Here is a 24,851-nt window from a genome sequence, read left to right as displayed (position 1 = left end):
ATGTTACAACAGGTTAACGTAAGTAACTAAAACGTAATATTTCAAACATAAGTGACTAAAATGTAACCTGAGGTAAATAAAAATGACTATTTTGATAGTTTACCCTTAAACTTTTAATGTTTAGATTTGATACAAATTACATAATAAATAAAAATAATATAATATAATATATTACTAAAGCAAATTAGAATTAAAAAGCATTAAAGCAGCCAAAACATGAAATCCCCAAACCATATATCATCATATGATTGCAAAATAGAGTAAATCCATGAACATTACAAGGAATTGTTTCACATCCACATTTTATTATACAATACAACATTTTACAAATTTTAATGTAATGAATGAAACAATACGTGAAGCCCATGTTGTGGCTTGAGTGAAAGATTGGGTAAAGGTGCGTGAACATAGGTAGGGGAAAGGGTGAAAGTGTAGCGTTGCAGAATCATGGAAAGGGCGATTTTGGTTTCAGTGATTGCAAAGTTCATTCCAACGCAAGTTCGAGGTCCCAATCCAAAGGGCATAAATGCAGCTGCATTATTGTTAGTAGCTTTGGCAATCCCTTCAGCAAACCTTTCTGGTTTGAAAAGATGAACATCATCTCCCCACAAATCAGGGTCATGGTGGAGTGCTATGAATCGAATGTTAAGATCTAAATAATTAGGTAGGACAAGTTTTCCTAATTGGATATCTCTTACTGCCTTTCTTACCACGCCATTTAGAGGAGGATAGAGCCGTAAAGTTTCATTAATAATCATGGTCATCTGTTCAAGAAAAAAAATCAAACCATAAGAATTTGCAGTTTAAATTAGTTTTCAAGGTTTAGAATTTGTATAGTTTGCTTACAGTCTTTAATTTGGCGATCCCTTCAGAATTTGGATTTTGATTACCAAAGACCTCAATCACCTCTGCTCTTGTTTTGTCTTGCCAATCTGTATATATTGCTAAAAGTAGGGTTGTCCATGCAAGCAAGGAATTCGTTGTTTCTTGCCCAGCAAAATAGAAGGTTTTACACTCATCTATTATATCTTGTATCAAAAACATGTTTTTCTCATCCGGATCATGATAGGCATTTACAAGTAATCCTAGAAAATCATGGCCGAAGCTGTCAACTTCTCCGGTCATTACTTTCTCCTCCCTTTGTTTAACAATCTTCATCACAGAATCATTTATCATTTTCTCAAGTTTATCTGATTCAATTTCATCAGCAGATTTCCAAAACTTGCTGAAAAGGCAAAGCATATTAAAATCAATCCATTGACTTATTGTGGTGGAAAAACACCAATATTTTAAAACCAACATCAATCATTGTAACAATTTCTTACTGTTTAAAGAATTTTCGGTTTGATAAGAGTGACCGGACAATCTTGATCTAACTAGTAGTCTAGTTCAATTTGGAAAATACTTTTGAGCAATGAAAAACACTTAATTTTTGAAGAAAAAAATATGGTTAAAAAGTGTTTTCACATTGAAACCCGATTTAATTGGAAGTAAAAATCATTAAAATGTTTTTATTTATATTAAATAATTAAAGATTATTTATATTAAATTATTTAAATATTATACAACTTAACAAAATTTTTATGTCTAAAAAATTAACTTAATCTTTAAATTATAATTTTTGACAAAAATGAAAAATATTAAAAGTTACCCGGTGATAGGAAACTTTGCTTTATAAAAATTTCTGCCTATAATTAGGGTGAACTTCGTCAACATGTCGAAAATCTTCTCTCCTTCCAAGTAACTGCTACCAAAGGCTGTTCTGGATATCACTTCCGAAGTCAAGAATCTGAACTCTTGGAACACTTCCATCTCTTTGCCTTCCTTATCTTTCCATTTCTCAAGCATCGTTCCAACGCTAGCAATCATTGCTGGAATCATATTCTGCAAAAACCATCATCCATTTATCAATGTTCCACGACAATAATTAGATTAGAAACTAGTGATTTACTTTTAAGCTCTCCCCATGGAAGGCATGATTGGCCAATTTCCTATGCCTTGCCCATTTCTCACTTTTGATTGTAGGAATGCTGTCACCTAGTAGCTTCTTAAAGAAATATGAAGTCTTTGGCTTTGAAAAAGCTTTTTCACTGTTTTTCAGCACCTCTTTCACCAGTTCTGGGTCTGTTATTACCAGTTCTGCTCGAACTCCTTTCCAACTAAGATAATTCTTCCCTAAAAAAATGATTTAATTGAAATCTCTTCATGGAAATCCGAAAATACTACCAAAACAACAAATTCTCACCGTATTTCTTGATGCAGGAGTAATCATGAGGCATTACTCTGGGAAATATATCGTGTGTCAAGGCCATAGGTTTGCTAGATGCTTCCTTCTGCATTTGGAGAGCTTCTTTGTTGTTTCCATGGATAAATTCATACGGAGGTCCTCTGATCCCCTGTGAATTCATGATGAACTGTACACGATGAGGTACCCACCAATACTTGTACAAAACATAGAGCAAAGCTACGAAGAGGCAGAGGCACAAAGAAGCTGTAAAAAGGATTAGAAGATTTCCCATGGTCTCTATTTTCTTATCTTCACTGATGAATCCACCAAAATTTGCAGCAATTTATATTCGATAAAACTTATTAATAAATCATCTAAATTCTATCTATTGTTTGGGGCAAATTACTAAAAAAAGCCTAAATTTTTTTAAATTTATCGAAATGGGCCTGATATTTTATTATTTACTGGAATGGGCCCTTTTCCCCGAAATCGCGTCTACGTCAGCGCGATGTCAGGGTACGTGCCAGCAAATCGCGGCTACGTCAGCGCGCTTTGCTGACATGGCAACAAATCGCGCTTCAGAGGACGCGATTTGTGTCCACGTCAGCAAAGCGCGCTGACGTGGCCGCAGTTTGCCCCGCGCGTGAACAGTGCAACGGTCAAAAAATTGACCGTTGCCCCGCCCCCCAACGGTAAAAAAAAACTATAAATACCCCCACCCCTTTTTTTTCACAAACTAATCCTCTCTCAAATTTTCTCTCAATTTCTTCTAAATTTCCTCTCAATTTGCTCTCAAATTCCTTCAAAATTTCTCTCAAATCCATATTTATTTTCAATTTGCTCTCAAGTTCCTCTTAAATTTCTCTTAAATCCCTATTTTTAAATAATTTTAAAAAAATTTTATTTTTTTAAAACTTTTTTAAACCGTAAAAATTTGTACGATTTCAGCAATGACCTAATAATTGACTCGTCTTGATAAGCATCACATATCGGTAGAACAAATAAAAATGGTAAGCGTTAAATTTAATTTTTAAATATTATTTGAATTTTTTATTTATGCATTTTTAGATAATTATTAATTTATTATTTGTTATAAAAGTCTGTAGATCGGATATTGGAATGCAACACCCGGAATATGCATGCTCCTCCATCACCGTTGGTAGAGAACTACCTGCGGGAAGCGGGTTTTTGGCACGTGGCGACGATAGGCTGGGGATGCAAGGTGGACCCGAAACTAATCAGTGCGTTGATCGAGAGGTGGAGACCCGAGACGCACACATTCCATCTTCCATGTGGAGAGTGCACTATCACTTTGGAAGATGTCAGTCTGCAATTGGGATTGCCGGTGGAGGGTACCTAGTCACCGGGTCTGACCAATCTAGTGATTGGCTTGCGGTGTGCTACGAGCTTTTGGGCGTTATTCAAGAGAAAATGGAGGGAGGTAAGATCGGGATGGGCTTGTTACGAGACACATTCCCAGATTCGGATGAAGATTCAACCGAAATAGAAAGAATCCGATATGCTCGGGCATACATTCTTCAGTTAATTGGAGGTTATCTGATGCCCGACTTGTCACGGAGCCGCGTACATCTAAGATGACTGCTAAAACTCGTTGATTTTAGAGCAGCTAGTGAATTGAGTTGGGGGTCTGCCGTCTTGGCAACGTTATATAAGGAGATCTGCGAGGCGACGCGACCGAGGAAAGCAAAAATCGGAGGTTGCTGTCCCTACTGCAGTCATGGGCACGATTTTGCTTTCCATTTCTACATCCTCGAGTAGACCACCCATATACATTCCCACTGATAACGAGGTAAATTTTATATTAGATTTTACAATTATTATGTAGATTTCTAAAAATAAAAGTATGCTAAAAATTTATTTAATTAGGTGGAACCATCTGGCAAGTCATGCTCGATTACCTACCTCTCTTGAAGATATACGGCTTCTATTAGACCAACAGTTGGAAGCACATGTAAGTATTAAATAAAATTGATATTTCCATCATTTGCTAGTCGATTGGTATTTAGTTTTTAGTATTTAGTATTATGTATATAACTAATATTTCTATCATGTTCATATAGTTTCAATGGACACTATACGAGGATCCAGCAATTCGGGCAGTAATTCCGGAAGAGTTCTTACAAAATCCAAACGCTTGGCATGCGAAAGTCGCGTTGATCAACTACGCGACCGTGGAGATGCACTAGTCAGACAGGATGTTACGGCAATTTAGATGTAGACAACCGATTCCCGTGGAACCTGAGGTGTTTGATGATCACCACAAAATCGACCTTCAGCAATTGAATACGGATTGGCCGAGATTCTGGTCCGAGTACATCCAAATGTGGGAAGATCGGTATGACTATATACCTAGTATGGAACCGATCATCGTTCCGGAGTTAGCGTGTGTGCCGGAATACATGCCATGGTTTAGGATCTATGGCAAGCCGTATTTACTATCGCTAGAGGAGAGGCGGCGGCAATTACGTGTCCAAAGGGAAAGACGCGGTCCTTTAAATCCAAGACGATAGGACGACGACGCTGGCCCATCAACGATGCCCAGACATTCACCTGGCCTAACGAGAGCACCGACACAGTCACCCGACCCAGCAATTCAACCGATGATACCCACGGAACCGCCTTTTCAGATGATGACAAGTGCGTTTCCTAGCCTTTTTATGTTCATAACCCTTATTTGTTTCCTTTTTTGAGTCCTATGGCAGGTTGGAGCCAATGGCCCGGTTCAGCTCCATTTCCTGTTACGCCGAGTGGACCGCCAATGTATAGGCCAGCGACGCACGAGGGATCGCAAGAAGGGCCATCGGGGAGCTCTTCTTTTTGCCAATCCAGCACGTAACCGTCGACGGCCGCCACGTGGCATTGAATCCCGCGAGCACAGACATTGATTTTTGTATTTAAATTTATTTGTACAAATATTTTGAATATTTTGATATTTTTTTATGTAATAAAATAGAAATTTTTTGAGTTATTACTTAAAAACCCTAAACCCTTAACTTATTAAAAATTTATAAATTTATAAATTATAATTAAATACATAAACCTTAAACCCTTAACCTAAAAACCATAACCCTAACCCTTAACTTAAAACCCCTTAACCTAAAAACCCTAACCCTTAACTTTAAAATCCTAAACCCTTAACCTAAAAACCCTAAACTCTTAAATTAAAAACACTAACCCTTAAATAAAAAACCCTAAACCCTTAAATTAAAAACCTTAACCCCTAAACCCTAAACTTTAAACTTTAAAACCTTAAACCCTTAACATAAAAAACCCTAATCTCTTAAATTAAAAACCCTAACCCTTAAATTAAAACCCTAAACCCTTAAATTAAAACTTAACCCCTAACCTAAAACCATAAAACTTTACTTTAAAACCATAAACCCTAAACCTAAAAACCTCTAACCTCTTAAATTAAAAACCCTAACCCTTAAATTAAACACCTTAAACCCTTAAATTTAAAACCCTAACCTTTAACCCCTAAACCTTAAACTCTTAACTTTAAAACCCTAAACCATTAACCTAAAAAATCTTAAACTCTTAAATTAAAAACCCTAACCCCTAAATCCTAAACTCTTAACTTTAAAATCCTAAACCCTTAACCTAAAAACCCATAATCTCTTAAATTAAAAACCCTAACCCTTAAATTAAAAACCTTAAACCCTTAAATTAAAAATACTAACCCATAAACCCTAAACTCCTATCTTAAAAATCCTAAACCCTTAACCTAAAAACCCTAAACTCTTAAATTAAAAACCCTAAACCTTTAAATTAAAAACTCTAAACCCTAAACCCTAAAAACCCTAACCCTTAACTTGAAAAACTTAAACCTTAACTTTAAAACCATAGACCCTTAACTTTAAAACCCTAAACCCTTAACTTTAAAACCCTAACCCTTAAATTAAAAACACTAACCCTTAACCTAAAAACCCTAACCCTTAACCTAAAAACCCTAAACCTTAACTTTAAAACTTTAGACCCTTGACTTAAAACCCTAAATCATTAACTGAAAAACCTTAACCCTTAAATTAAAAACTTTAAACCCTTAACCTAAAAACCCTAACCCCTAACTTGAAAACCCTAAACCTTAACTTTAAAACCCTAGACCCTTAACCTAAAAAACCTTAAACCCTTAACTTAAAAACCTTAACCCTTAACCCTTAACCTAAAAACCCTAAACCCTTAACTTAAAAACCCTAAACCTTAACTTTAAAACCCTAAACCCTAAACTTAAAAACCCTAAACCCTTAACTTAAAAATCCTAACCCTTAAATATAATTTGATGATTTTACTAACATTAATACAATTATCAGTTAATAATTTTATATTCACATAATGTTAGATTTGGAAAAATGTTTTGACTAGTACTAACAATTAATAATTTGATATAATTTGATAATTTTACTAACAATTAATACAATTATCAGTTAATAATTAAAAAATATAATTTTTTTAAAATTACATTCAACTATTGCGATTAGGGCATGATCGACTTGTATGGCCTGGATTCCTACACCATCCGCACAATTTATGTTGACTGGTTGTTTCTCAAATATCCATATTGTTACGTATTCTAGTCGAGCAAGGTTGACCCTTTGGTTTACGACGTAATTCTCTATCCGGTAACAGCTTAAAAGGAGCAAGAGATACGAGCGGCCACTTACGTTCATCTAGGACCGGCGGGAAAACGTGTCTCTAGACGTTGTACATGTTTTCTAATTTGTACACTTCATCCACATAACTTATCGGATCCAGACGGAGATTCTGACAAGCTGCAATAACATGAGCGCATGGATAACGAAGTGCATCAAACATCCCACAGTCGCAAGTCTTATTTCGCAAGTGTACATGATATTGCCTGCCAACAACACCTTGGTGCGGTCTGTCAAACTCTGTCACGCGAAACCATAAGTCGTCTCGATCGTGACACACTGTGTACATGGTGTTTGTCCGCGCCTTGGCCTTGTTAATTTCTTGAACTACCTTACTGCACCATACATGTCCTCCCTACATCTGGCCTGCATAACTTGCTACTCGCTTTAGAAATAGCGCCGCCAAACGAAAATATGTCTCTCGCACAACCGATGTTATCGGTAGATGACGCGTTCTTTTAATAACATAATTTATGCATTCATCCAGGTTTGACGTCATATGGCTATATCGTAGGCCGCCGTCGTATGCTTGTGCCCACTGTTCAAAACGTATGTTACAAAGGTAGTCCTCCCTTTCTCTGTTAATTGAACGTAAAGTTACCAACATCTCGTGAAAACGGTCTTTATTTATTTCATACCCTGCCAGTATAAGTTCATAGCAAATATTACATACCACTTCTACCAATAAAACTAATTCAATTTGAAAAACGAAATAACACAGATATAGACTAAATACCCATGTTGGTCACTTGTCGTCGTTCACTCTTAGATGGATATTGCCTGTAGTAGTTGGAAGCAACGTGTCTTAGGCAATATCGATGGTGTGTGCGTTGACATAAGCTTCACTGTCGATCAAATGCAGCTAGTATACCGGTGCCCCGATCTGAAATAATACAGATATCAGGTTTGGGGCACACATGCCTCCTTAACCTAGATAGAAAGAAATCCCAGTCATCAGACGACTCCTCCGGTGTTATTGCAAATGCAATTGGAAGAATTCTCCCACCGCCATCCTGTGCCACTGCAAGCAATAGCCGATGAGTATACCTACCAAACATAAAGGTACCGTCAATTTGTACCAATGGCTTGCAGTATGGAAATGCGTCTCGGCATTGCTTAAATGTCCAAAACAGGCGTTTGAACACTTGGCATCCACGTAGCAATCGGCCGTTGTAATACGCATGTTCCGTTTCAAGGTCTGTGATGGCACCTAGGACGTATCTCTCTAACACTTGACACCACTGTCATATTTCATTATATGATGTGTCCCACCCACTATGCATCTTCTCCAACGCCTTTTGCTTAGCTATCCAAGCCTTGCGGTAAGAGAGCGTGTACCCCATTTGGCTACGGATATTGGCAATTAACACTGGCACTGAAGTTTTGGGATCTGCTTGTACCGTAGGCAGTATCAAGCTAGCTAACATAGCTGAATCTATCTTCGGATGATCTTGTGAAACACCTATAAAAGGAGTACATTAAATAATGCAATATTACATAATAAAATTATTATTCAGATACCGTCAATACTGTACCTGCAGCACATGTATGTGGACCTTTGTACTTTTTAATCTTCCACAACCCTGTCCCTTTCCTTAACGAAGCGTTGATTTTCCATGAACATGTGTCATCTTGCACCGTACACTTCGCCTCAAATTTATCAGATTTGGATTTAACGACGTAGTAGTTAACGCCATTTTTGATGCTATGTTATTTCAAAGCACCAATAAAACTATCATTGTTGGTAAACTGATTACCAACTTCAAATTCACCCGAATCTAGCCCTGAACTTGTACGATCACGTAACCGGTGTGGTAGATTTGGAAACTCTAACGCATCATCTGCAGATAGATCGACATTATGCATGTGGGCTGGAGGTGAGTATGCTCTGAATCGTGGATTTTCTTCTTCATCTGAACTCCTTTCAGCATCTTCAGGTTCTGTTGGAATAGGCTCTGGTTCAGAAAATAAGCCAACTTCTGCACCATCGGGCCCGAGCTCTCGAGGTGGATCCACATCGAAGTCATCTTCTAACCTACAATCATTTGTAGCGTATGAGGTTCCCTCACCGGTTGACATCGTAGGGAGTACATCATCCCTTCTTTTGGGCATTTCATAATGTCCCCAATTGGATGTAGATTGCCAACCACTAGAACTTGATGCCGTTCCCCAGTACGTATTTCCAGCATCAAACATCCAGCCACCGACGTACATGTCCCATCCACCGACAGAGTGTCTTGCGGGGGATGTGCATTCAACACCGCTACCAACCATGGGTTGTTCCGTGTTTTCTAACCCGCTAATCGAATGTCGGCCAGGGGTCATGTATACATCTTGAACACCGGTCACAAGTACATCATTTGGTGATGTAAATTGTACATATAACTCAATATAAGGTGCTCCACTAGCAAGATGAGTCTGCACCATTGCCTCCAAGCTACGAGCACCTTTTTATGTCAAACGAGTCATATGTCACTGGATCAACAGAGGAACAAAATTGATACGTAATAGACAGAACTTTCATTGGCGTCGTTCCGAAAATTTTACGCCTAATTCTTTTACGAAGTTCTGTCAAATCTATGTTCTGGTTAAAACCAGCCGCACTGTATTCTCCGACAAAAAAACAACACCATTCTCGGTGTGGCAAACCTCATCATCGTAGTAAATAACAGCACTAATACGTTTACTCATATTTGAAACACTAACCTTCTAAGCCTCTCTAAATTGTTTCTGCTGTGACTTATGCAATCTCAGAACATTTTTTGCCTCATTTATAGCCTCATCCCAAACATGTTACTGTAGCAAAAGCGCGTCCACGTGGGCGCGATTTCACAAATTCTTCTCATAAAGCATCCTGCTAGAAGCGATTTTATACTATTTGCTCAGAAACGTCAAGTCAAAATTATTTTTCCAGGACCAACTGTAGCAAAAGCGCGTCCACGAGGGCGCGATTTCACAAATTCTTCTAAAATAGCATGCTACTTGCAGCGTTGTTTTATACTATTTGCTCAGAAACCTCAACTCAAAATTATTTTTTCAAGACCTACTGTAGCAAAAGCTTGTCCACGTGGGCGCGAATTCACAAATTTTTCTTATAAAGCATCCTGCTTGAAATGTTTTTTAAACTATTTGTTCAAAAACGTTAGCTCGAAATTATTTCTTGCAAGACCAACTGTAGTAAAAGCGCGTCCATGAGGACGCGATTTCACAAATTCTTCTCTCAAAGCATCCTGCTTGAAGCATTTTTTAAACTATTTGCTCAGAAACGTCAAGTCGAAATTATTTTTCCAGGACCTACTGTAGCAAAAGCGCGTACATGTGGGCGCGACTTCAAAAATCCTTCTGATAAATCATCCTGCTTTGATTTTATCTTAAAAACCCATAAACACGAAACATAATCCAATTTTGAATAAATTTTAATTAATTTAATTACGAAACCCTTAACCTTAATCCCTTATTTGTTTACTTTTTTCTCCAAAACCCCTAAAAACCCTAAAAACCCTAACGTGGGAGACACGGCGAAATCGCGTCCACGTTAGCACGATGTCAGGGTACGTGCCAAGAAATCGCGTCCACGTCAACGCGCTTTGCTGACGTGGACACAAATCGCGCTTCAGAGGACGCGATTTGTTGCTATGTCAGCAAAGCGTACTGACGTGGCCGCGATTTCCTGGCACGTACCCTGACATCGCGTTGACGTGGACGCGATTTTCGGAGAAAAGGGCCCATTCCGGTAAATAATAAAATACCGGGCCCATTTCGATAAATTTTTAAAAAATTAGCTTTTTTGGTATTTTGCCCTATTATATAATTAATTATAGTATATGTGCTTATTTTATTTGTAATAATATAATTAGTAAAATGTATGCGTGATTCTTTTATATGTAAAAATAAGAAAAATAGTAGTTTATGATTTGTTTGTTTGTTATTTATAAATATATTTTTAATTGTTCCGTTTAATTAAATGTTCGCGAATAAGTTCGTTTGATTTAAATGAATGAATCTGAATATTAATTTTAAATTAGAAATTTGGAGGCTGAGTTCAGTTTTGAATAAGTTTAATAAATATGAATATACATAATATGAATATGAATAAGATTAATTTTGAAGGCTGAGTTATGGGGTACTTTTGAGGGTTTATCTATTCGGTTGAAGTAAGGATTTGATAGAATATTGATTAGTACAGATAGTATAGAAGCAGTTCAGATTATTTAAGACAACTATTCAAGAAACTCGAATTCAACTTTGGCTAGGCATATACATCAATTGTTGGGAAGGACAATATAATGGCGTATCCAATATATGCCCAAAAAAGATAATAAAGTTGTGGACTTTCTTGCAAAAATGACTCGCAATAATGAAAACGTTTTACTTTTGTTTGAATAGCCTCCTGTAGGTGTTTTAGTTAAAGTCCTTGTGGACACTTTGCTTTGTTTTATATTCCCGAAGAAGAAGAAGAAGAAGAAGAAGAAGAAGAAGAAGAAGAAGAAGAAGAAGAAGAAGAAGAAGAAGAAGAAGAAGAAGAAGCATACACAAACAAAATTTCAAAATTCTAAATGAACATGAACCATTTTAAAAATAAATAAACGAAAATGATCAAAGACTCGTTCATTCAAGCTCGATTCATTTACAAATCTATACTCGGGAATAACAAACATTTTAGCAATATTAAATTAGAAGATCAAATTTTGTTATTAGTCCATATAATATGTGTAAGTTGCTAATTTAGTACTTATACTTTAATTAAGTAATTTTTAGTCTTCACACTTTAAAGTTTTAAAATTTCAATCTTGACCCAAACAATAGCTATTAGAATTATCAAAACTCTACTATTTTTTTTATAATATTATGTTGCTAACATATTATCACGTGTAGTACTATGAAAGTTTGCTATTTCCACATAATAATTACAAAGAGTCAGATTATTTTAGTTAATGAATTTTAATGATTGTCGTTTGAATCATGATTGAAATTTTAAAATTTGATAAAATATAAAAAAATAGTGAAATTAGAAAACAAAAGCTAATAATAAAATTAAACTGAACAGGTTAAAATTTTAAAATTAATATATATGTAAGAGATAAAATGATGGGTAGTAGGTGGAGAAATAGTAAAAGATGACATAATTAAAAAATACCTAAAATTTGTATTAAAACTGAAAATCGGGATTATAAGAAGGATTTTGGGTAATGTAAAATGTTTTGAAGATAATAATTCTTACTTTAAAAATGTGTAAAAATATGCATAGTGGGTAGACATTTTATTTTAATACAACCAAATGTCAAAGTTGTCGTCTTTAAACTACACTAATTGGCTACTTCTAGAAGAACTTAGATCATGGCTGACGTTATTCATCAAATTTAGGGTAACTTACACACTTGGTGACCCAACTTTTAGGAAATTTTCATTTTCATTACTCAATTTTGAAACTATAAAAACAAGTATCCATTGTGGTCACTTTTTTTAACATAATTCTAAATAAATTATAAAAATATCAAAAAATTCTTTAAAATAGAAAATTATTCATTTTTTTAAACTATAAAAAATTATAATTATGTAAAAGTTTTAAAATACCATGATATCCTTTTAAAAATTTATTAAATTTCAATATTTTGTTTTAAAAATTATAATCTATACAAGTTTATGTAAAAGGAAGGTCCTAAAGCCTTCCATTCAAGACAACTATCCTTTTTCCTTTTCTATTTTATGAAAAGATTAAGGTCAAATTTCATCTTTAATCCCTTTATTTTTTGAAATTATATTTCACTCAATTTTGAAATTGATTCTCAATACTTTAATTACACACCTATCTATAAAAAGAAAGGCCCTAAGTCCTCCTTTATGACAACTTTTTTTTAATGAAAAATTATGGTTAAATTTCATTTTTAATCTTTTTACTTTTTTTTTAATTATATAAGAATAGTTAAATTTCAATTTTGATCACTAAATTTCACTCAAATTTGAAATTGAATCTCTATATCTTAATTTTGACATAATTTGACACACCGATTCTTATAAAGTCATTAGTTAGTCTAAATACTTTTTTCTAATTAAAATACTTATATGATTTTTTAAGAATTTTTATCATCGTTAAAATTTTCTATTAAATTTAGGTCCATAACAGTGACAATTTTAGGGAATTACTGTAACAATTGTTTGGCTTAGAAACGAAGCAGGGTTTAGGAAATTGTAATCTTTTTAATCTTTCCTTCATTTTTAATGCACCAGGCGGTTTAAATTCAAAAAAACAAATGAGTTTTACACTTTATTCAAATTCATCTGTATTTATAAATATTTAATTTAAATCTATTTTATATGCATTTATATATTTTTTAAAATAGATTAAATTATTTTTATTTTAATATTAAATAATATTATATATATTTATTAAAATTTTAAATATAGACAATTAAGCTTTGGGTAAACTATTAAAATAGTCATTTTTGTTTGTCTCATGTTACATTTTAGTCAGTTATGTTTGAAATGTTACATTTTAGTGACTTATGTTATCGTATTGTAACATTTTAGTCACTAAGTGTTAATTGTATTTAACGGTGTAACGGTAAGCTGACGTGGCACATTAAATCATCATTTCAAACAAAAATTTTAGGTTAAATTATACAATTGGTCCCTTTTTTTTTCATTTTGAACAATTTAATTTTTTTTTCTTTTATGTTCTTTGAACTTTCCTTTTTTATTCTTTATTTTCCATTCTCCCTCCTTCCCCCTTTGTTTTCCTCCATTCTCCATTTCTTTTAACATAGTTTTTCTATATTTTCCATTTGTTAAAACAAGTCGTCATACTTTTATTTTTTTGAACAATTTAATCTTTTCCTTTTTTTTCTTTTCTTTTTCTTCTTCCCCTTTATGTATCTCTCATCTCATATTCTTCACTACAGAAACATAATCTTTGCCCACCAAATAGACCAAATCCTTGTTTTTCTCACATGATTCCTAAATTAAATTTCACTCAAAACCAAATATCAATCATTCTTAATCAAATCTTGATTTGAATATAACCTAATTTTGAAACTAAAATTGGATCTAACTAATCAATATAAAAAATAATATCCTTAATCAAATCTAAACATAAATTAAATTCTTTATATTCAAAACAAAATTTTTCCGTTTCCAAACATTTATAAAATCGTGTAGATTATTCCTTTCCTTTTCTTTTATTTTCTAACAAATAAAATTAAGCACACAATAAAATTGATCTAAACCTTCTTGGATATCCCCAAACAAGCTTGATTGAAAGTCGAGCATGGATGAACCGAAGAGAGAAAGGGAGCATGGAACCAAACTGATTTGGGTAAACTTGAGGGTAAGTTTTGTATGGTGGTCATTTTAGTCATTGAGAGTGTAGAGCTCGTTTGACGAATCCGTGAAAGAACGTAGTTTCAAGAGGGCGAGAATGTTGTAGGTAAGATGATAAGGTGGTCGTGGGGGTTGGTTAGGAGGTTAAGGGAATGGGCTCGAGAAACTTTGTTGAGGGTGGACTACCAGAAGTCAACACTGGCAAGGTCTTCGAATGAGGTGAGCTTGTGGGCTAGGTCATTGAGAAATCCAAATTGGTTCGTTAAAGCGATGATGGATGATGTGAGTTTGTAACTGCAGGGTGAGAATATGCGAAACAAATTTATTTTGGTTTCAACTTTTGCCTTTTCTTTTTTCATAAACATAAAAAAGTTTTAAGAAATGGAAATATAGAAAAACTATGTTAAAAGAGATGGAGAAGGGAGAAAAATAGAGGGAGAAGCATAAGAGAATGGAAAATAAAGAAAAAAAAAGGGAAAGTTAAAAGAACATAAAAGGAAAAATTAAATTGTTCAAAACGAAAAAAATATGGGGACCAATTGTATAATTTAACCTTTTTTTGAAATGATGATTTAATGTGCCACGTCAGCTTACCATTACACCGTTAATGACTAAAATGTTACAACATGTTAATGTAAGTGACTAAAACGTAACATTTCAAACATAAGTGACTAAAATATAACATGAAATAAACAAAAAATGACTATTTTAATAGTTTATCCTTTAGATTTGATACAAATTACATAATAAATAATATATTACTAAAGCAAATTAGAATTAAAAAGCATTAGAGCAGCCAAAACATGAAATCCCCAAACCATATATCATCATATGGATGAACATTACAAGGAATTGTTTCGCATCCATATTTTATTATATAATTGTCACTTTTATTTTAACCCCAAGTAATACAATTATTAGTCTGAAAAATAGTGCTACAATTATTGTCACTCAGAGTGAAAATTGCATTTCTCTCGTTGAATGCATGCAATGGACATTGGTGGGGCAAACCAAAACACCAAAATCAATCTACTCTTATAATCTCGACACAATTTTTAAGAAGTTTTTATCCTAGTGTTAAATCTTGATTGCTACATATCATGCTTATACTTTTATTTTAGTCACAGGTCGCGATCATTCAAAAAAATTATTTATTTATTTGAGTAAAAAATATTAGTGAAAAAGTGATAAGCTAAAAAATTATTAAATTGTACTTGTTTATTCCACTGTCAAAAATTCTAAATTTTTTTCTTTCGATATTGAAAGTTTAAATTTTGTAACATCAAAATCAATTACATAAATTATTTTTTTTTCACTTGATAATGTCAACTGATTTGTTATTGAAATCTTGAAGTTAATAAATTAATTAATTTAATATCCTAAACTTTAATATTTTATTTTACTTTTCCGAACTATCATTAACAAAATCAAGTCAAGTAACTCAGATTTAATAATTTTCTATGAAATTTAAATTTCTTTTTTTTTATATAATTTTGGATCTTCTATGCTAAACTAAAAGAAAAGAAAAATATTTGCAATTAATTAATTACGTGTAAAAAAGTAATGAAAAAAATTTTAGGATTTTGTTTAGCATGAAAGATGAAATTAATTAAGATAACCTACAAAAAATAAGGTCACTCAACTTGGTTGAAATTTTCTTTGCCGCTAAACTATGAAAAGTTATATTTTGATTACTAACGTTTTGGTCACTTGTTCATTATCAGTTGTTATAGCCTCAACGGAAATGCGATATGTCACATTAACTAAAGGTTTAATATCTAATTTAACCCCTGAACCATAGCTAAAATATTAAATTTGGTCATTTCACAACTTTTTTTACCGATAATTCTAAATAAATTATAAAAATATGAAAAAAAATCTTTAAAACAGAAAATTATTTGTTTTTTGAAATTATAAAAATTATAATTAGGTAACAATTAAAAAAACCATGATATCCTTTAAAAAAGTGAACCTAAGTTGAGGTTAAATTTCAAATTTTATAAAAATAAAAAACAAAAAAAGTTTAAAATTTCTGAAATTTCACTTATTTATTTTTGAAATTATAATCTTGTATGTATAAGGAAGGTCCTAAAGCCTTCCATTCAAGACAGCTATCCCTTTTCCATTTTTTTATATGAAAATATTATGGTCAAATTTCATCTTTAATCCTTTCACTTTTTTAAAATTATATAAGAATGGTTAAATTTCAATTTTAATCCCTATATTTCACTCAAATTTGAAACCGAATCTCTATACTTTAATTTTACATAATTTAACACCTCGATTCTTATATTGTCATTAGTTAATTTAAATATTTTATCCTAATTAAAATACTTATATTAATTTTTAAGGATTGTTACATGAATAATAAGTGAGTATCCTTTTTAATTTTAAAATGTCACATTAACAAAAAAAAATATACAACTATAAAGATTGTCGTACTTTTATTTCATATAAAATAAAATAAAAATATTGATATTAAATCCATTTTAAGTGCATAATCCATATTTATAATTTAATTCTATTAGCATATTGATGTGTGAACCAGTGATTGATCCAAAATTACTCGTGTTATTTCATTTATAATGATAATATATTATATCATGCACATATAATTAAAAATATAATAAAATATTAATTAAGGATAAAAATGATTAATTATGGTATATTATATATTATTAAAATATATTAAATTATTAATTAGGGATAAAATAAGGATAAATTATTAATAATTAATTAAGTACAACATTAAAATGTTTCCATATATATTTTTGTTCTAATATATATAATATACTAGTTTACGTACCCATATGATGTATGGTGAAACGAAATTGTATAATTAAAAAATGCATGGGATGGCAGTGTGTATCAATTTTAATATTTATATTTATTTGGTAAAAAGTGTAACATTTCAATAATAATATGATTTTAAATTAATTATTTTAAAAAATGAAACACTTTGAAAATGTTTTAATATTCTATATTTTCTAATATTTTAATTAAAACACTTTGGTATTAATTAAAAAGTATTCACATAAACTAAAATATATTTAAAACATGTTTTTGGGTATATTGCAAGTTTTTGAACATTTTCAACCATATTTTCACCAAATGACTTAAACTGGGTTTGGATGGGCAGTGCGGTGCGTTTAGCTTATTTTTTCTCACAGTGCAATATTGTTACAAAATTTAATATCACCGCCATCGTTGTTTTTACACTAACCGCAGGTAAAAGCACCGCTTATCCAAACATCCTTAAAAAATATAATATATATAATTTATCTTAAATATTATTATATCAAAAGCGTTATCCTTTCAAACCAGCCTCTTCCACTAGTCTTTTTCCTCAAAATTCCTTATAGTATCCAAAGAGAATTTCCCCAAGGTGCTAACGCCCAATGCTTTCTCAATCATTAAATCTTTACCTCTACCCATTTGATTTTCATCAATAAAAATCTTCCTTAAACCTTTTTTCCCTTCATCTCTAACAATACCAGACCCTATTATAGCTTTCCCTTTATCCACCTTTTTAACCCAACTTTGATTCTCATACACCATCCTATTTGCTCCCTCTTTCACCCCAAACATTCCCATGTTATCCCTTATATCCCCTTCTCTAGCTATAATTCCTCTCCCCTCCACCCATTCTCTGTATCATAGCTCTAAGAGATGGCCCAAACCTCACCTTACCCCCTTCCTACTCTAATACATTTTCTTTACACATTTTAATAACATGTCCTAATCTCCCACAGTAATAACAAAAATCTGCCAACTTCTTATATCTAATTGACGCCCAAATTTTATCCTTCCCTTTCTTTGGTACCCAAAATTGGATTGTTGACTTCTAGTTCAACCCACATCTTGAGATAACTCTTTCCTAGACCCCCTTGCCCTCAATAGAAATAACCCTCCCAATTTTACTTCCAATTCTCATAGCATTAGACCTTGTTAGCATCTCTAAAGGTAGACCATGCACCTGAACTCAATATGCACCCAATATCATAAATTATTAAAGGATACCTCCTTTAGGGCAATATCCCCTTTCCACCTCTGAAATGGTATCGCATGTCCCATTATTGCCCAAGACTTTCCTCAATTGCTCCTTTCAACAATCTTTCTGACTCACAAGCAATAGAGTAAGTATTATCTCCCATTTCCCGAATACAAACAAATGGACCCTTAGGCCACATCCCTAAAAGAATATTCCTTACCCCTCTTCTACTCTAAAAATTTTCTTATATAAAACCTAGAGTCTCCTCAGTTGCACCTTCCAGTTCAATCTCCATCACTCAAACCCTACTAACACCTTTCTCAAGGCATTTCTTTTAACAAAATGAAACAATAAAATTTCTGTCCTTTTGCAAACAATGGTGCCATATCAAAACCAGGGTACACACAGAACCCTGATCTAGACAGAAAAAATTGCATTTAAAGAATAAAACCTGTAATAATAGATTGGTTATTATTATGCAACTTTAAATGGAAATGCATTGAAATGCTAGGGAGTATGTTTTTGGATAGATGAGATTCTTTTTAATTATTTTAATTTATTTATTTATGTTAATCGGAATTTATATGTTTTCATTTTATTTTGGTTAAAACAAGTATAAAACATATAAAAATAAATAAATTGATAATGTTTCATTTGACTAAATTAACCGAACTAACTAATACATGTAATATATAATATTAATTATTAAGTTTGGTTAATTGCCCAACTTCGAACCGAATTAACTGATAACCAAATTTCCGAAAAATCATTAACAAACCTCTGACCGAATTAGATCGGTTTGGTCGGTTAATTCGGTTTTAACCAAAATTTAAACACCCCTATTTCTAATCACAGACTCTTTAGTTTCTGCAACTTATTCAGAAGTAAATAATATTTCAAAGACGACAAAACCTCCTAAAACAATACCAGATGTGTTGAGGAGCTAGAAAATCCTTCATCAGACCTTTTCTATTCTAAGACAAGAATTGGACAATTGGGAAGGGGAGGTTAAAAGCAAAAAAAAAAAAGTAATTGTATAGCATATGTACTGATTCAAAGTACAAAATTTGGGGAGGTTACATTTAATTTTATTTTTTCCTCACAACTTCACAGTGTTTTATATTGCGACATTATCTTCTTCCTGCATATACATGGTACACTATCCTCTTCCCTTTTTTAAAAAAACTTTTTCCCTCCTCCAGAGGCCTTAAAGAGAGGAACAACTTGCTTCTGCTACTGACTCTGCTACTTCAAGCAATTTCCCTTTTACCATTCTTCATAGTTCATTTCATCTGCAACTAAAAAAAACAGGCAGAATAAGAATATACAGTACTTTAAATTATGAAAGAAATCAAAAGGACAAATTGTGACCAAAATTCTACTCCTTATTTGAATTTGATGACCAAGGATCAATGTTTTTATTACATGGAATGGAGCTTGTGTTGTGCACCAATAAAAAAATTAACCAAAATTAACTTGCAACAAGGGTTTTGCCTTGTGCAGTGGCGACATAGATGATTAGGAAAAAGCTAAAGGAAAGGGTCTAAGAAAAAAAATATGCACCAATGGTTTTTTACTTTAACGTTCTTCAAAGCCAGCTGGGACTTCTTGATGTGTGTACCTTCATAATTTTTCCTACACATATACCAATAGAATAACATCCTCAGTTGAGTTTATGTGGTTAATGAAGCATACAAAAGTAGCATGTAATGTAAGCAGTAATTTTACATGAATAATTTATTGTTAAGAGCCCCCAGTAGCAAATCATGTGGAGCTATAGCATGAGCATAACTGAGGCAGTTCATAGATTGTCAGGGATGAACTCGGTTATAACTCAAGTGTTCACAACTCAAATAATTTAAGGTGCCTACAGTACAATAGACTTGTGCATAAGAAACAGGCTTCTGAAATGTAGCCAAATAATGCTCATAACAAATGCAAATAAAAGTAGCTTCATACACTAAGGGAGGTTTACTGCCAATTCTCCATCATCAAGAAAGACCAAGTAAATCAGCAATAGTAAGTACAATTGAGAAGGCTTAAGTCGAGTATGTGTACAAGGAAATGACACCCTAAAAAGTACACCAAGGGAGGAAATTATAAAAAAGTTGCATTGCAGCCTAATATTGAACAAGAGAAATGATAATGTTGTTAGCTATTGAGTCCTAAGCAACGAAATTAAAGGGTTAAGACTTGAACTTTGAAAGTGCATGCGGTATGCTGTCAATACTGTGATTAACCTCTATGTGCCATACTCAACAACAGAAATTTTCCAAAAAAAGAAGAAAAAAAACTATGTATAAGATCACTTCTAGCAGAAAACTTGTTTCCTACAGCTGTCCTTATCTGAATATCTATTGGACTTTCCCTATAAACCAAAAAAAAGTAGGCTAATCTGAAGATGACTAAATTTTCAGTGTTTCTTTATATTTTCTTCGCTCTAATGTTACTGATTTCTTAATTTCTTCAATCTAGTATTCTACAATAAGCTCTTTATTTTATCAATTGATCCATTGTAGACCTTTTCTTTCTTTACTGAAAATAGGCTAGTCTCGGTTCAATGCTTATCATGCCATTATGAATAACATTATTTACAAACATTTTTAGATGGACTAATTATCATCTTATTAAATCTCTTACCTTCATGATCAGGGGCATGATTCCATAATTCGCCTTAGAAGTTCCGTGCAACGAGAGGATCATAATCATATTCTTCGCCTGCTTTCACAAATCTGCCTTTCACACGTTTCCTAGTGTCAGCCCTAGCCTTACGGGAGGCATATCTTATTTGCTTACCAAATCTGTAAATAGGAAAATGAAAAAACAATTGAAGAACTTGTCGTACATCATCTTGGCCATGTGAATTAATAGCTATTTAAACCAAATATTGAAAAATAAAATGCAAAACAACCTCCTTCCATCTTAAATTGGGAACGTAAGTAATATCATTATGCAGATATGTATTCTGTTTTTTTTGTCACACTAATTGTTTTGTTCCAGGAAAAGTAAAACAATAATCATGCCTACAAATTACAACTGATGATTTCATATGTTGAAGAGGCAATCTATATTATTAAAGACAACAGACAATGTCATCCCAAAGAAGTTAATCTACAGATTATCAGGTATTAAACAGAACAATTTTGATTTCGGGAAAGTGTCCTCCAAACATTTTTAACCAGAAAATGAGTTATCTCAGTATCATATTAACATGAAAACAGAAGATAAACATCAATTTCAATGTAACAGGGATGAAAAACATACATTCGTGTTTTCTTTTTTTCATTGTATCTTATCTTCGCTTTATCCCTAGCTTGTGGGCAACTAGCTTCCAAATTTTGGAAATGGGAGTCACCAGTTAGAAAAGCTGGTGGCAATCCACAGTCTTGAAAATCAGCAGGGCTATTTTTCACTGTAATGTTGGATGGTGAAGGAGCTAAGTTTGAAGGAACTTGGCCAACAGGATATCCTAGATTGATGTTTCGGTTACAACTCGGATTCATAAGCATGCAATTAGAAGTGCCAATCATGGTAGCCATCATACTAGCTGAGCAACCGACTTGAGAGGATGGAAAAGGCAGGCACTCCTTTTGTCCCGATGGTAATGCCTGTTAAGATACACAACTTTGGCTTGTCAACCATGAAGTGATTTAAAATCTCTTCTCAACTTCAATAAAGAAACATAGATAAAACAAGAAAACAGTTATGTAGTTTTTCAGGTTTATAATTACTCCAGAACATCAGCAACAATAAGTATGCTCGAGAAATAAACATGTAACATGGTAAAATGTCTTATCAACATATTAACACGAGTACCATGGAGCAGAGTCTTGATCCTATTAGTTATGAACTTAATTATTCCTTACCATATGTCTATTATTGTTTGATTTGTAGAGCAGAAGGTAGTAGTATTACAGAGTACGATTTGCACAAGTCATGAGTTGAAACTAATGCAATGAAATGAATTGATTATTTCAAAAAAATGCTGCAAATGGAGGCCACTTAGGACATAAATAAATGTTCTATTGCACAAGGCCTTCAAGTTTCAGATTTTACTTTATCAGAAACATATTACTGAATAGAAACAATAGCTATATAGTAGATGGATTTTTGACCTACTACCTATTATACTCTCACATCACAGTTGATGAAGTACCAAAAAGTCTAAGTTTTCTATGAAAAACAACTCAGATGCTCATACAATACTACAAATTAGATTAGAAAATGTGGAAAGGAACAAATAGAATATATATATATATAACCATAGATGTATTTATAAGATATATTTTGCAATTGAAATTAGAGAGAAAGAAAAGAAAACCTCTAACATGTTCTTGCTAGGACCATTAGATTTGATTACCGGTAAAGTTTTGTCCATAATTGGGCCATCTGTCCCAACCTTCTCAAACTGGTACCTAGTTTGGCCTTGTGAACCGCCAAATATCTCATTGGCAGTTTTGAAGCTGAATTGAACATCATTGATGTTCAGGCCTTCACAAAGGTCATCACCATCAGGAACTTTGAAATCTCTGAGGTCAGAAAAACCCTGGAACAAAAGGAGCCAAAATCAAACATTCAAGAGAGATCAGTCCAAATGCGGCTAAACAAAGAATGATTCAAGAGTCAAGCTATTACTTCAAAATCAATACTTTCCATCACCAATTCAAATAAATATAGCAGCAAAAGCCATACCTTTGGCATATTCGGCTCCTCTGAGAAAACAGGTTCTCCATCTTTGCAGTAAGGGATGTAATTTGCATTTGGTGATATCAGAGAAGATGAAATCATACAAGGCTTTAGCTTAGGACATGAACCTAGTTCATTTAACTTTGTACCAGCCAGTTCAAATGAGCCCCCTTGGTCTATTTGATTCAAACAGTTAGTGAAACAATTGTCGTTAGCAGTTGAAGCACCGACTGGCCAATCAACATCAAAAACAGCAGGAGACGAAGCACCAAGAACCGAAGACCAGATTCTTCTAAACTCAGCCAAAGAAGGACAATCCGTATAAGAATTGAGGGCCTCTCGCCAATGCCCCAAACTCGAGCAACCATTGCCATTACCATCACAATCCTGACAAAGAGACAATTTCTCATCCAAACACCTAACAACTGCAGATTGAGAATTGCATTTCTCACACAAAAGTGAACGAACGTGTCTACATGACAACAAATTTGCAGAGTGAACGCACCCATCACAGCTCAAGCAAAGCCGAGCCGAATCCGATTTACAGTAAACCACTGCTCTTTCCCCTCGACAAAAATCGCATACAGGTTCCATCCCGTTATTCCCCCTAACTTTACAGTAAACCACTGCAGTTGGGCGGTAATTCGGCTCTATTGATTCCTCAATCCTAACAAAAACTACCCTTCAATAATCAAAATTAACAAAAAAAAACATTAAAATTATACCCAGATCATGTACAAAGAACAAGGAATTGAATCATTTGAATGATTAAAATTTAAAATCATAGAAACAGAGTAAATTGAGATTAAGCTTTACCTATACAATGAAAAGAACCCAATCCCGGCTTCTGAAATCAGCCATGTCGAAGAACACATAATCCATTAACCGAAGCAAATACGCATCAACATTGATAACAAAAAAGCAAACATTTCTTTGAGCTAAAAATACATAATAGGGGGAACAGTGAAGGGCTGTCAGCGTTGGTAACTGGAAGTTTTTTTTTTTTTTTTCAGTGAGCAAAAACTGGTTTATTTATTCACGTTTGTCCGAGGTTTGATGGGTGCGTGCCACGTGCTGCGATGTTAGCTTTGTGGATGGGATACTCTAGGATGACGTGGACATGTGATATTATTGCGGTCATCCGTTTTGGTCGGACGATGGCGAGGATGGTAAATGAGTGGAAAGATTGAGGGCGGTTTGATAGAAGGATTGGTCACAAATTGATCACCACGTCATCACCCGAGATTATGTGCGGGTTTCTCATTTTGACTTTCGAGACGAAAATTTAGCCCCGCATCTCGAGAGATCACAGATGGACACGTGGCTTAGTGTCTGAACAGCTTCCGATTTGTGGTGTGAGACAATGCTGATGTGGCCGCTTAGCTGTGCTGAAATGTCTGAATCTCTTTTTAAATTGGGATAAATTGTAAATTTAATGCCTAGTTATTTAGTGGTCAAATTTATGTTTGATTTTATCTAAATAATTATGTTGAATTTGAAAAAATAGGAATCATAAAACGAAAACGCAAGTTTATTTATTTATATATTAACATTTACTAACTACACGTAATAAATATCACATTTTTTTGTGCGTCATTTTATTTTCTTAGTTACAAAATATTTCAAACTCCTATAAAAAAAGAAAAATTGGTAAATTTTGTTCTAGAGTGATAAATTTATTCTACTACCCATAATTATTAATTCTATCCAAGAATTTGTATGGTTAGATTTCAAATGTTCATATTCACATTCAATCTTTTTAATTATGTTTTTATTCTTTTTATTAGTAAAGGTAAAATTACACTTTGACCCCCTTAAAAATTATAAAAATTTAATTTAATCCTTTAACATTTATAAAGATATAGATTATTAAAAGTTACAATTTAATTTCGGCCCGCCCTAAAAAACTTTTCTAGCTTCGCCCTTGGGGTAGGGGAAGGCTATTAAGCGATCAAAAGAA

The 24,851-nt window shown here is 33.2% G+C and overlaps 2 protein-coding genes across 10 annotated transcripts; both read right to left on the bottom strand.

The window, feature by feature from the left end:
* Positions 1–219: 219 nt before the first annotated feature.
* On the bottom strand, positions 220–2,569 carry LOC107918380 (cytochrome P450 CYP749A22). The gene is made up of 5 exons (XM_016847932.2): positions 2,246–2,569; positions 1,952–2,175; positions 1,652–1,884; positions 847–1,225; positions 220–764 (listed from the first exon to the last, which is right to left on the bottom strand). Exons 1-5 carry the CDS (start codon positions 2,517–2,519, stop codon positions 333–335), a joined length of 1,542 nt encoding a protein of 513 aa, XP_016703421.1. The 5' UTR covers positions 2,520–2,569; the 3' UTR covers positions 220–332.
* Positions 2,570–19,213: 16,644 nt separating this feature from the next.
* Positions 19,214–23,909, bottom strand: LOC107918765 (putative zinc finger protein CONSTANS-LIKE 11). Of its 9 annotated transcripts, none has more exons than XR_001690227.2 (7): positions 23,708–23,909; positions 22,898–23,573; positions 22,527–22,751; positions 21,470–21,813; positions 20,846–21,006; positions 19,769–19,840; positions 19,214–19,503 (listed from the first exon to the last, which is right to left on the bottom strand). XR_001690227.2 is itself a non-coding variant. In XM_041110210.1 (6 exons), the coding sequence occupies exons 1-5, from the start codon at positions 23,764–23,766 to the stop codon at positions 20,880–20,882; spliced, it is 1,431 nt and encodes a 476-aa protein (XP_040966144.1). In that variant the 5' UTR covers positions 23,767–23,909; the 3' UTR covers positions 19,214–19,503; positions 20,846–20,879. The 9 variants fall into 9 exon arrangements, 2 of the variants coding, with proteins under 2 accessions (XP_040966144.1, XP_040966143.1); XR_001690228.2 differs by having other exon boundaries at positions 19,214–19,497; XR_001690226.2 differs by having other exon boundaries at positions 19,783–19,840.
* Between the last annotated feature and the right edge of the window lie 942 nt (positions 23,910–24,851).

Source organism: Gossypium hirsutum, chromosome D13 (genome assembly GCF_007990345.1).
Source record: "Gossypium hirsutum isolate 1008001.06 chromosome D13, Gossypium_hirsutum_v2.1, whole genome shotgun sequence".
NCBI lineage: Eukaryota > Viridiplantae > Streptophyta > Magnoliopsida > Malvales > Malvaceae > Gossypium > Gossypium hirsutum.
Note: the sequence above shows the minus strand (reverse complement) of the source record. Positions and strands in the feature narration are given on the sequence as shown.